General features: G+C 38.1%; 1 protein-coding gene across 1 annotated transcript in view; it reads left to right on the forward strand.

The window, feature by feature from the left end:
• Window positions 1-14,607, forward strand: part of TWSG1 (twisted gastrulation BMP signaling modulator 1) — a 65,317-nt gene that overhangs the window by 21,085 nt on the left and 29,625 nt on the right. The window contains exon 3 of the mRNA XM_010335576.3: window positions 7,607-7,706. Within this exon, the coding sequence (XP_010333878.1) occupies window positions 7,607-7,706 (100 nt within the window). The remainder of the gene's footprint in view (window positions 1-7,606; window positions 7,707-14,607) is intronic.

Raw genomic sequence — 14,607 nt, forward strand, 5'->3', positions numbered from 1 at the left:
TATGGAATAAGAGTCTTCTCTAAAGATGGTTGAATAGTATATAAAATCTGTCTTTGGCTTATAAAAATTTGAAATTCTCTGTCATATTGAAGGTTTCCCTTAATATGAATTTAGTAAAATACGTTTTGAATGATTCAATTTTTCCCTCAAACTTTTCATCCTGCTAGACTTTCATTTCATATAAGCTTTTAAAACAGTTTGCCAAAGTCTCTCTAAATACTCATGCTGGTCAGTAGAGAGTAGCTCAAATGTATAAATATCAGTTTTCCATTTAGTGTAAAGTTTTAATTTTTTTCCATCGCAAAATTATTGAACAATGTGTTTACCAAATTTTAAGAACATATAGTGTAGTTCTTTACACATGGAGCATGTCTTATTCCATATTACCTTGCCCGTAACATTCAAGAGCAGTGGGCTACAAAACGCTTCGAGTCAGAAAACCTTGTTTCAAAGCCACAGTCGTATGAACTCACAGAAATCATGAAACCACTCATTCTCATCCTTCTCTTCTTCACATGAAGAACGACCACAATTTCTCTGTAACTTGCAGACTAGAGAAGCAGAAGATATAGTCATTAACCAGTGAAGCAACAAAAAATTAAGTATTGCATTCCAAGTCACTGGTTTTGCATCTCTTAGCCAGTGATTCCAACTTTACCTTTACAAACAATGCTTAAACTTGGGCAATAGCATTTCTAGTTATACTGAGAGTGAAATAACACCTTTGATTAAATAACCTAAAGAATCACCTAAGTTTAATTATGGGCTTATTCTAAGAGAATAATAACTGTAATTATTAAAATGTTAATGAAAAATAACTTTTATATTTCTCATTTTAATGTTTAAAAAACAAGAATACCTAACCATAACTGGGGTAAAATTCCAGCCACTAACTGAATGAAGTTGTATAAATTTCATGACTTCATTTAAAAAATAAGGACAATTACAACATGACTCTGTATCAGATTCAAGACAATGCATATAAAACACTTAGCACAGTGCCTGTAAGGATTAAATAGAACCCTTTTAAGGACTTTGGGGGAGGTGGTGGCAGTAAATAACTGGAAGCATTGAGTCAGTCTTTATTTTGGACTTCTGTGAACTTGGTGTTTAGTTTTGATCACATGTTCCATTCAACTGAGCAATACCCAAGTTTAGTCATACTTAAGTTAGTAAAATATATAAATAACCCAGTCTAAAGAGAAAATTCTAAATTTCAGCTCTACCACATTTTCTGTTTAAGAAGTGGAGACTTTTAAATAATAGTAAAATAGAAGCTGATGAAGTTTATGAAGGTGATAAAAAATGAGAAAGTGGACAAGGTGTGGAAAGAATTAAGAATTTAATCTGTTTCTGAATTTTGTCACGTCAGTGTACTGTTATGCAATGATTAAATTATGTTGGCAGATTTTTGTGATAGAGAAATACTAATTTTTTTTAGATCAGGATAGTATATAATCATCGTTTTGTTAGACGTGCATAGGAATTTACCAAAGTGGGAGTAATTTGGGGTTTTTTTCTTGCTACTTTAGTAGATATTTTCCAAAGTCTTATATAATTAAAGAAATACTTTAAAAATTTTGGTAAAACCTTTCTTTTTATCTTGACTTTAGCCTTTCTGGTTATAGAAGACTTGGGTCCTTATAACTGAAACAACTAGGGGTAAAGTTTTCAAGTATCCTGAAGAACAGATTCTGCTTGATTTAAATGGGGCAGTTTTTGTGTTTTTCTGTAATCCTTGTTTCAGCACAGAGTTTTTTTCTTTTGTATTTTCAATACTTGAGTTCAAAGCACTTTACAAATGTTTGTTATATTTAGAAACATCCTCACCACATTTCTGGGGCCAGGCACGGTGGCTCACACCTGTAATCTTAGCATTTTCGGAGGCCAAAGCAGGCAGATCAGGAAGTCAGGAGATCAAGACTACCCTGGCCAACATGGTGAAACCCTATCTCTACTAAAAATACAAAAATTAGCTGGGTATGGTGGCAGGTGCCCATAATCCCAGCTACTTGGGAGGCTAAGGCAGAAGAGTCGCTTGAACCGAGGAGACAGAGAGCTGAAATTGTGCCACTGCAATCTAGCCTGGCAACAGAGAGAGACTCCAACACACACACACACACACACACACACACACACACACACACACAAATATTGTGTGTGTGTGTGTGTGTGTTTCTAAATATGTTCACAACCAAACGTTATTCAATAATGTGATTTTTGAGGACATGTAGAATGAATAGAAAAGAATAAATTACTGGATGAGCTTCATAAAGCTGCTATTTATAGTTATTTTTGCATGTGGAAATTCATTGTTTCACTTTGTTTCTTGACATAAAAGCAGTAGTCATAGAGTAGACATATTTTTGCTCTCTTTATTTTGCAGTAAGATTTTAAATGCCATCTGTTAAATTTGCCTATCTATTTCTCCTGAAAAGTAAGAGGTGTATTTTTGAAAATGGTAAAGGCATAAATGCTGATTCAAAAGATCGGTTTGAGGAGCTTGTTTTTCTTATTTGCCAAACTCCTAAAATGAAAGCTGACATGAATTATGAAGAATAGAGAATATTTGATGTATGTGGAGGCTCATTTACCCAAATTATGAACATTTCTTAATATGGTGATTAAATTTCTGCTTTATTAAGACAAAAGTCTGTAGTAGGGTAGACAGAAAGGAGAATATTAGCCAGGATATTGGTTGTTTGGTGTCCAGCAAGTTTTGATAGTAATTTTTACCATTAAAGTCTTAAACTGGACTTTTGTCTCTTTAATAGTACAGTAATTAAAGCTTATCTCTGTCATTTCCCCCTTTTCTCCTTACCGTAGCTTTTCACATGGTATTCTATCACTAAATTATAAAGCAGTAAGCATATGACTGCGGCATATTACTCTCTCACACCACCATGTAAACGTGCAGGACATGCATCTATTAAGAGGGTGTGAAATACGTTTAATCTTCAGGGCTAGATAACCTGGGGGCAAGTTCAAGCAACTTTTAAATAGGCTGTTAGTTTTAATTTTCCATTTGTTAGCAGTAATCTCAGTCTCACCCACCTTTTCATTTTAGTTTAAAATACTTAACAAATATCTGACAGTAAAAGGCATAATGAATGCTTCACAGACTCAGATTTCTCTAATGGAAGCCATTAAATTGACGTTCATTAAAAAAATTATTTGGCATAATATGCAGTAATTTATTTAGCAAGCTACCATTTGGAAGCTGCAGAAGAAGGAGAGACACTATATTCTTTGAATAAATTTGTTACTTTTCTAATTTGTTTCTCTTGAGTTGGTTTAGTTAATAATGTAAATATAGGTTGAGCATCCCAAATCCAAAAATCTGAAATCCAAAATGATCCAGAATCGGAAACTTTCTGAGCATCGACATGACATCAAAGGAAATGCTCATTGAAAGACTTTAGATTTTTGGATATGGGATGCTCAACTAGTATAATGCAAATATTACAAAATCCAAAAACGTCAAAATCTGAAACACTTTTGGTACCCCGCATTTCAGATAAGGAATACTCAACCTGTATAAGCAACTAAGATAGTAAAAGGATATTTTCTACATATAATGTAAATTTAAGAATTTTTTAAAGCTTTATTTCTTGTGACTAAGTACTAACCTTTGTAAATCTTAAAAAAAAAAAAAAAAAGGATTGTTAGTATTCTCATCTGATGGTATTTCTAAAAAGTATGTACTCAGAAAATGTTCTCTTACTCCAAAGACAAAGTGTAGCTTTGGCACCTCTGGTTTTCTAGGTTTCCAACTAAGTTTGAGCTTATCTGAATCAAGCATCACCAGTTTTGTGATGAAGTAGCTATATTTCTCATTAACTCCCTGCCTTTTCAGTCCCCTTCTTTCTAATAGGCCCAGCAAAGTTACCTAATGTCTGTGTCACATGAATGCAGCCTGAGAGTATAAAATTCTGCAGTACTAAAATATTACAATGTGCATATATTAGGTCACACATATGCACTTATATAAAACTAATGAATTAGTTAGAAAATAGCACAAGTGTTGATTCTTGAAAGTGCTGTATAAGCTGGGCATAGTGGCTCATGCCTATAATCCTAGCACTTTGGGAGGCTGAGATGGACGTCAGGAGTTTGAGACCAGTCTGGCCAACATGATGAAACCCCGTCTCTACTAAAAATAGAAAAATTAGCCAGGCACAGTGGCAGGTACTTGTAATCCCAGTGACTTGGGAGGCTGAGGCAGGAGAATTACTTGAACCTGGGAGATGCAGGTTGCAGTGAGCTGAGGTCGTGCCACTGCACTCCAGCCTGGGTGACAGAGCAAGACTCCGTCTAAAAAAAAAAAAAAAAAAAAAAAAAAAAAAAGTGCTGTAACTTTTGGAGACAAAAAACAACAACAAAACCCCAAGGAATTAAAATCAGTGCTGCAGAAAATGCCATGTTAGAATGATGGGCTGACTCTAATAGTCCAGAAATATAACATGAATTTAATAGGGATAAATATTATGACCTGTGTTTACATTTTAAAAGCACAGTATTGAGGTACAGAAATGATAAATAATGGTTACATTGCACTAGTTAATTTTTTAAAACATATATATCAATAACTTTTTTTTTTTTTGAGATGGAGTCTTGTTCTGTCGCCAGGCTGGAGTACAGTGGAGTGATCTCTGCTCACTGCAACCTCCATCTCCTGGGTTCAAGTGATTCTTCTGCCTCAGCCTCCCAAGTAGCTAGGACTACAGGTGTGCACCACCACACCCAGCTAATTTTTGTATTTTTAGTAGAGATGGAGTTTCACCATGTTGGCCAGGATGGTCTCAATCTCTTGACCTTGTGATCTGCCCACCTCAGCCTCCCAAAGTGCTGGGACTACAGGCATGAGCCATTGCACCCAGCAGGTCTCAGATTTTTAAATCTTATTGAAATGATTTGTTGGAATGGTTTGAAAGTAACACAGTTGCTGACAGCATATTGCTACCCAAAACAAACAAATTTTAGGCTTCTTTAATTTTAAAAACTAGTGTTTACAATCAAGAAGGTAAGAGGGATTCTCTGCTTTTTTGCTAAGGAGGAGGAGGAAGAGGAGTAGGAGAGGAAGCGGGAGTGGGAGGGGGATGATGATGATTTAGAATTACCAAACTTTCACCTAATGACAAAGCTAATGGCAGAGTGATACAATGTAACATCATGTCATGGGGAACAAGTGATGAAACCATGGGAGTAAAATGATCTAAAATGAGGAGATGGGGGAATAAAAATAGACATCATTTTGTTTTAACCAGGGCTTTTTTGGTTGGGAGTGACTAAAACCTACTCCAGTTGATACATATATCGCAATAAAGAATATCTCAAACTGATAACAGTATCTCTAAGAACAGGAAGTGCATTATTAGGACTAGAGCATTATTAGAAATCAGAATGGCTTCTTCCCTCCCTTCTCTTCTTGTGACCATGAATGTCATGGTGCTTATATTTGGAAAGCAGGAATTGGGGAGCCATAGGATGATTTTTTTTACGTCTTATTTTGAAATGGCCTTCTCAGCCCCAGCTTTGTATCATCCCCTAACAGAGATTGACATGTTCACGTTCCTAACAGAGATTGAAAAATATCTGTTGTACTTCCAAAATCTTGAAAGACAATCTCATTGACCAGCTACAGTCTGTTTTCTACCTCTGTTCCAATTATTTGTAGCCAGGAAAAAGAAAGGTGATATAGTTGAAAACAGAGCTGGAGACAGGAGGGTGGGAATCAAGGGCAGACGTTCCAAACTGTTCAGTGCAGGTGCCATGAAAAATTAGAATGGCTTTGTTGAAGAGAAATTATATTTGGAGGAGGTGGGTCTTAAGGAGCAGGCTTCTGGGAATCAGGCTTCAGTTCAACGAAAGAAAACACTTAAAACTTCATAAGATTGGGACAGGCTATTTTGGATTATAAGTTCCTTATCAACCGTGGGCTGCAGTGGCCATTTGTTGATGGAACATAATAGAAGAGATTAAGGTGTTAGATGGAAGGATGGTTTTGTTGACCTGTGAAGTTCCTTCTAAGCCTGAGAGTAAAATCAGTTTTGTCGTAAGTTATTTCTACCAAAATAATAAAATATATTTTTCTTATAAATATATATGGTATCTTAAACCAAGGAAAGTAGTAAGTGATGGCTATAGAATTTCCATTTCAGTTGGTGTGGGAAGTGGAAAAGTTCCTTTTTAAAGTTTCCTTTCTTGTTAAAGAATAAATGATAAGTATGCTAATAATTCTTTGTTAAGCCCAATTCTGTATAGCTGTTAAACATGCCGTGCTTACAGGCACATAGTATATTCTATGTCCTTGTACTTTAACCAAGGTACCAGTGTTGGACATACTCACAGGCGTGTCCCAGCTTTCCATTGCTTTTACCTGTTTAGAAAAGTTTTCAATTGTTAGCCAATCAGGTTTTAGTTTAGCTTGTGAGGTCTGGGTCCAGCCAGCGGAGATCAGACACAGCAGTAAGGTTGACCCCGAATGAATAAGGGATAAATTTGTCTGTTTTCCTTTGTTCATTGTAGTCTGATGGCAAGATGGCTAGTGAGAGTATCCTTCCCGCAGTCCAGGAAGTAAAACTTGCATTGCTAAAAAATACTTTGACTCCGTGCTGATTTTTCTTTGCAGCACTAAGCATCTATTTCCAACAGCTGGGTTTGTTCAGGAGTGGCAGTCTGGTGGCAAGGGGAGGGCAGGGGCAAGCGCTAAAGGAATTGCTTTGTAGCTTCATGTACTATCATGTAAGCTATCTTAGCTCTTGTGGAGTGACAAACCACCCTAAAGTTTAGTGGGTTAAAACAACAGCCATTTATTTAGCTCTTGTTTCTGTGGGTTGGCAGTTTGAGCCTGGATCAGCTGGGTGGTTTTCTGGCTTTATTCCTATGTCTGTTGGCAGCTGCTGGTTGGTTGGAAGTTGGCTGATCTAGGATGGCAGCAGGTGGACTGACTTGTCCACCTAAGTCAGAAGTGACATAATGTCATGTCCACTGAACTCTGTTGATCAGAGTGAGTCTCAGGATCACCTAAATTCTAGAGGTCTATAAATTGACCTTGTCCCTTGATCAGAGGAGCTGCAAAGCTACATTGCAAAGAGGGGAGACCTAGGGAGGGGAATAATTGTCACCTTCTTTGCAAATAATCTACCATACTAACCATACTGTTTTCTGTATCATGGAACAATAAAAATAGCATTTTAAAAGGTTCTTTTATTCACATTTTACATGTTGAGGAACCCTACAAACCCCTATTTGTATAGATAAATTTGGATAATGAATATAATAGCTGAAAAGCAGGTTTTGTTCTTGTACTGAATTATTTGTTGAAGTGATGTGGGTAGTCAAGTTATGAATTATAAAATAAAATATTTTCCTTCTTTCAAAATAAGGTAAAAGCATTCAAAATATGTTCACTGAATGTGTCCAAAAAAAAAATCTAACTGACATTGTATATATTTATGTTCTGATGAATAGTTAATAATGTTGAATACAAAAATTATGTCAAGAATACATTACTGTAAATGCAAATGTGGCAGGATTTTTTGCTTAAAAAGTAACAGTTTTATATATAGTTATTTGGAATTTGAACCATCCGTCTTATTTCTAGGAGCTCTGCCAGTGCCGGCCAGGTGAAGGCAATTGCTCCTGCTGTAAGGAGTGCATGCTCTGTCTTGGGGCCCTTTGGGATGAGTGCTGTGACTGTGTTGGTAAGTTGATACCAAGTGAGACTTCTTAATATTTCTTATCCCAGAATCCTTAGCTTTAAGAGACTTTAAGGAATATAAATGTAGTTTATGTGAATAAACAAATATGTGTGAAACATACAGAACATTGTATTTTCACATTCAATTGTATTCAACAGTATTTGCATATACATGTATTTAAAAGTGCTTATCCTTGAGAAGTAGGAGTGGGGAAGCGAGGGCAGAACTTTTAACTTTTTATTTTGAAAGTTTTTATAGTGTTGAATTTTTTATAAGCAGCAACATTTTGTTTTGTTTTTAATGAGAAGTAGGTTTTATAAGGAGAAACATTCTCTAAAATGTGTTAAGTAAAAAAAGCCAGGTTCAAAAATATGTTTCTAGAATGCTATCATGTGTGTGTTAGAAAGGAAACTTAATGTGTGTAGGAAGAAACACCTTTCAGCCCTTCTCTGACCAGTTAACTCATTTTCAACTTTTAAAACCCCAGTTTAAGTATCCCCTTTCCTCAGAAACCTTCCTTATTTGACTGAGATAGAGGATTCTCTGTGCTTCTGATAGATCATTTATTGCATGCTCCTATAATTGTTGTTTTGCATGTTTCTTCAACAGAGTATAAACTCCTTAAGAACAGGAATATAGTCATATTGATCTTTACATTATCCTTTACCAAAATAGGCTATATGCATATCTTTGAAATTCATATAGTACTAAAATAATCCCATCTGACTTCTTTCCAACCCTTTGATCCTATGCCCAGAGACTACCACTTTCACTGTTGCATTGCTTTCATAATTCTGATAACCCTATACTACTTTCTTGATTCTTTGACTTTAGAAACTATCAGTTGACTTCCTCTTATGGTAGACAAGCATTTAGTTATCTTACCTCTTATCTTCCCAATGTGATTTTATCACTCCTTCTAGTGAAGTCAGTATTTACTCTAATAACTAATGAATTAATAATATTAATACTCATTTGATGTGTAATAATGTAAGCACACTAATTAATTAAATGAGTTATCCCATTATCTGTCTTTCTGCATTTTGGGTATACTTCTTGAGATATTTCCTAATCTTTTCACCCTTGTATTAATTTTTTAAATTTGTACTTCCTTTTTTAGTTTCCAAGAGCCCTTCTCTGATTGTCCTTTTTGAAGGAACATACTGTTCTTGTTTTATATGTAATCTTTCTGGGATTATTAATTATACAGTTTTGTGGTTGCTGTTGAGTGTTTTTATTCTACTCTTTGCATGGTTTCCATTTTCTTAGGTGTCTGGTGACCCTTGGCTGTCTATTCTTATGTAGAATTTAGGTACTCCAAAGCAGATTGGGAGCCCTGTTCTTGTGGACAGGACATAGAATCTAGTTTGCGTCACTAAAAGGCGGCTGGCGGATAAACTACCTTTTTCACTGACGAGCCCGCTACTTCATGTCCATAGATCTTTCCCTTTAGGATTTCACAGTTTTTCTAGAGAAAGAGCTCCTGATTTCCTGCTGGGGAACCTGGAGAGGCTGGGGTAAGTGACAGTATTCCAGGCTGCAAATGTTCTGGGAACCCAAGGTATAAGGCCATGATGAAGAATAGGCATACTTTTATTTACTTTCCTTGTTTTTTTCCCCATTCTCATCTCTACCCTTTACCATTTTTGGCATTCCCAGTCCAACAGGACCTCTTTGGTTTAATTCCTCTAAAGAATAACTCTCTCATCTTCTACAGTCGTGGAAGAAGAGACAGGGACCTGAAGGTGTAACTACACACAGAATAGGCTTGCCTCTGCCTCACTGGCGCCTCCAAGCTCCTAAGTCTCCCCATTGTTCCGTGGGGCACATGGCCTGTGCGAAGACTCTGCTCAGTCAGGTACCTTTAGCTCTTAGCTTCTCCACAGATAGAGTTAGTGTTTCCATTTCTTGTTTTTCTTTAGTGTTTTGTAGTGAATTCTGAAAGAATGGAGGCAGAAGTGTCTTTTCCTCTATCCTCTTATATTCATCTTGGTATTTCTAACAGCTAGCTTTGCATTATTTTAGGGCATTAACTATATATTAATTTAATATGTGCAATGAAAGTAAAAAAGAGGAAATAGCCATCTTTAATATATACATGTAAAAAAATTTTTTTGAGACAGGGCATGGAATCTAGGGTCTTGTTATATTGCCCAGGTTGGAGTGCAGTGGTGTGATCATGGCTCACTGCAGGCTTAACCTCCTAGACTCAAGCAGTCCTCCTGCCTCAGTCTCCCAAGTAGATGGGACTACAGGCATGAGCCACGACACAGCTAACTTTTGTAGTTTTGGTGGAGACAGGGTTTTGCCATGTTGCCCAGGCTGGTCTCAAACTCCTGGGCTCAAGTAATCCACCTGCCTTGGCCTCCCAAAGTGCTAGGATTACAGGTGTGAGTGAATGTGCCCAGCCTCACACATAAGAATTTAACTTAAACATGGATGCCAGAATACGCAAATGAACTTTTACTAATAATATTGACTAAAATAATGTGTATGTATGCATGTGAAAGTGTGTGTGTATGTAAGTATATGTGTGTTATATATATGTCTGTCTTAACCATCACACCATGATGACAGACAGTGCTGTTCAGCATCTCCTTTTAGGAAGAGATTTCTGCATTTTTTCCACCAAGAAAGAATAATTATACACGCTTATATCTCTACAATTTCAGAAGCACCTGGTGTGCTTCTAATCTAGTTCTGATTTTTTTAAAAGGCAAGCTTATTTACCTTAAAGGGTTGGATGTCCAGTTTTAAACTTTGAGTAAGTTTATAATGTAATTTTATCTTTCATTTTAAATTAAGTTAATCTTTCTACTTTCTAGGATAAAATTGAGATATTCTAGTTCTATTTATACAGCAATCCTCCTCCTTGTAGGCAGTTCTCTTCCAAATTAGGCTCTCTTAACATCCTTTGCAAAACTGTGGCTGCTCCTCCTTCCTAAGATGAAATAGTCCCCATACTTTTCATAGGTGGGGCACAGACCTCTGCGAGAACCCAAATTAGAGTGCAGCCTTCCTTTCCTCTCTCAGTCTGTGGACTTTACCACATACTTTCTCTAGGAAGCTTTCTCCTGTGGCTCCCTTGTATAAGAGCTTCTCTTTTCTGATTTTTTTTCTTAAGGTTAAGAGTAACCACCATAGTTCATTCTGTCTTTGCTGTCCAACATATTCCTCAAATCCTATGCATTTTGGATCCTAGATCTCCACCCACAAGCTCTTTTTTGCTTTTTTTACTGTTTTTACTTTTCCAAATATACACAAAAATAGAGAGTACAGTGATCTGCTATGTACGTACTACCAGCTCTAACAGTTGTCAATACATTGCCAGACTTGTTTCATCCATTCATCTGTTTGTTGGTATGTGTCTCTTTCCTCCCCCACAACCTTTTGTTTTACTTGGGTATTATAAAGTAAATCATTTCACTATTACCCCTGAGGTACTTTAGTTATACATCTCAAAAAAAGAATATTCTTACATAACACAGTGTCATTACTATACCTAATGTAATTAACAACACATCTTTATTTTATTTTTATTTTTATTTTTGAGACAGAGTTTTGATCTCTCGCCCAGGCTAGAGTGCACTGGCTCACTGCAACCTCCACCTTCTGGGTTCAAGTGATTCTCCTGCCTCAGCCTCCCAGGTAGCTGCGACTACAGACACACGCCACTACACCTAGATAACTTTTTGTATTTTTTGTAGAGATGGGGTTTCACCACATTGGCCAGGCTTTCTTGAACTCCTGACCTCAAGTGATCTGCCCGCCTTGGCCTCCCAAAGTGCTGGGATTGTATGCATGAGCCACTGCACCCAGCCATTTAACAGTACTTCTTTAATATCATCCCACTCAGATCATACTTAGATTCCACTGATTGACTAAAATGTTTTTTACAGTCGTTTTACTCAAGATCCAACAAAGTTTACTCACTGTATTTGGTTGTTAGATTTCTTAAGTTTCTTTTATTCTAGAACAGTTTCTCCTCTCCCTCTTTCCCATGCTTTAATATTCCATTGGCTTTTTGAAGAAACCAGTCAGTCATGATTGGTTTCTTCAAAATAAACCACATTTTGGAATGGCTGATTGCTTCCTGTAGTTATTTAACTTGTTACTTGGTCTTCTGTATTTCCTGTAGACTGGAAGTTAGATATAAAGGCTTGATTAGATCGAGGCTCAATTTTTGGGGAGAAGGGAACAGTGGTACAGTGTACACAAAGGCAAACAATATCCAGACATCCTGCTTTTAGTAATGCTAAAATTGATCCCATGAGTTCAGATGGTGAAAGTCCTATCCCTTTGTGATAAATGTCCCCATCAGCCTTTCACCTGGTAATTGCACCCTTCCTTAATGACTATTGCCTGAGCAAGCTACTTCATTAGAAGTTGTAAAACAGCTGGGTGCCGTGGCTCATGCCTGTAATTCCAGCACTTTGGGAGGCCAAGGCAAGGGGTGGATTACGTTAGGTCAGGAGTTCGAGACCAGCCTGGCCAACATGGTGAAACCCCGTTGCTACTAAAAATACAAAAATTAGCCAGGTGTGGTGGTGGGCACCTGTAATCCCAGCTACTAGGGAGGCTAAGACAGGAGAATCGCTTGAACCCAGGAGGTAGAGGTTGCAGTGAGATGAGATTATGCCACTGCACTCCAGTCTGGGTGACAGAGACTCCGTCTCAAAAAAGACAAAAAGTTGTAGAACAATGATTTTCTATTTTTATCTTTATTTCTGCAGCTATTAGCTGGAATTTTTCTGTGCAGTGTAAATGGAATCATTCATTACTACATAGTAGCTTAAAATACATTTTAGAAAAACATGAAATGATGACTGATTTAATAATAGACTCTTCAATGGCATTAAGATATTATAACTTTGATTCATGTCTAATGTGCATTAAAAGTTGAATTCTGCCTGAGCATGATGGCTCATGCCTGTAATTCCAGCACTCTGGGAGGCCACAGGAGGAAGATCACTTGAGCCCAGGAGTTTGAGACCAGCCTATACAACATAAGGAGACCCCCATCTTTACAAAACTCTGGGAGGCCAAGTCAGGCGGATCACTTGAGTTTGAGACCAACCTGAGCAACATGACAAAACCCCTGTCTCTACAAAAAATACAAAATTTAGGCCGGGTGCAGTGGCTTATGCCTGTAATCCTAACGCTTTGGGAGTCCAAGGCGGGTGGATGTCAAGGTCAGGAGCCTGACCAACATGGTGAAACCTTGTCTCTACTAAAATACAAAGATTAGCCAGGCATGGTGGTGTGCAACTGTAATCCCAGCTATTCAGGAGGGTGAGGCAGGAGAATCACTTCAACCTGGGACGTGGAAGTTGCAGTGAGCCAAGATTGCACCACTGCACTCCAGCCCGGGTGACAGAGTGAGAAGCGGTCTCAAAAAAAAAAAAAAAAAAAAAAAAAAAAACAAGATTTAGATATACCTGCAGTCTCAGCTACTTGGGTCGGGGTTGGGGCTATGGAGGGAGAATCACTTGAGCCCAGGAGGTTGAGGCTGTAGTGAACCATGTCTGAGCCACTGCACTCCAGCCTAGGTGACAAAGTGAGACTTTATCTCAAAAAAAGGAAAAAGAAAAAAAGAAGGAAAAAGAAAAAACTAGGCCAGGCACGGAGGCTTACACCTATAATCCCAGCACTTTGGGAGGCCTAGATGGGAGGATTGCATGAGCCCAGGAGTTCAAGATCAGCCTGGGGGGCTGGGCATGGTGGCTCACGCCTACAATCCCTGCACTTTGGGAGGCCGAGACAGCTGGATCATGAGGTCAGGAGTTTAAGACCAGCCTGGCCAAGATGGTGAAACACTGTCTCTACTAAAAATACAAAAATTAGCCAAGCATGGTGGCCACGCCTGTAATCCCAGCTACCCAGGAGGCTGAGGCAGAGAACTGTTTAAACCCTGGAGGCGGAGATTGCAGTGAGCCGAGATTGCGCCACTGTACTTTAGCCGGGGCAGCACAGCGAGACTCTGTAAGATCAGCCTGGGAAACATAGGAAGACACTGTCTCTATAATAAAAAACAAATATTAAAAATTAGCTGGGGCATAGTGGTGCATGCCTGTAATCCTAGCTACTTGGAGGGCTGAGACAGGAGGATCATTTGAGCCCAGGAGTTTAAGGCTGTAGTAAACTATGATTGCACCCCTGCATTCTGCACTCTGGCCTGGGTGACAGGTCAAGGCCTTGTCTCAAAAAAATAAAAGAAAAAATTAATAACTGTGTCAATAAATCAAAACATGGCTAGTATGAACTTTTCATCTTGAACCACCTGTTTAGCATGTTGTAGAGTGCTATAATTCAGTGATGCACTGTTTGTATAATGTTGATATAGAAGTGCCAGATTCTTTGTGGTACCAAGATCATTTGTTGTACTTAATAAATTGGAAGCATCATAAGCTCTAAGATGGAAGCATCATAAGCTCTAAGCTCTAAGACCACACTGGGAAGGCTGCTGAAAACCTGCTTATCAACCACAACTTTGCTCATTTTGCCACACCAGTTCACATAGCCTAGATGTCGTTCGCTCTGGTGACTGGAAGAAAGGGGCACAGGGAAAGAGCCAGAAAAGGTGGGTGGTGTCAGGCAATGGGCAAAACCCAGGAAAACAGGGTTTTGCCCATTGCCTGCAAAATCCAGGAAAACAGAATGAGACAGCTCTGCACTGGGAACACAACCCTGAGACAGGCTCTACCACCTAATGGATCAAACGTTTCTACCTTAATCCTGCTCTTTGTTAGGCAGATTCCTTGAACTCTGACTTTGAACTCAGGGCTACAGTTCCAGTACTAAACTTGATGGGTCTTGGCATCTTCCTTTTGGAACATCCAGACTTTTCATTATGACTCTCTCTCTTGTGTCTCAGGTCAGATCCCGGTAGATCTGTTGGTTCCTT

Source organism: Saimiri boliviensis, chromosome 13 (assembly GCF_048565385.1).
Source record: "Saimiri boliviensis isolate mSaiBol1 chromosome 13, mSaiBol1.pri, whole genome shotgun sequence".
Taxonomy (NCBI): Eukaryota; Metazoa; Chordata; class Mammalia; order Primates; family Cebidae; genus Saimiri; species Saimiri boliviensis.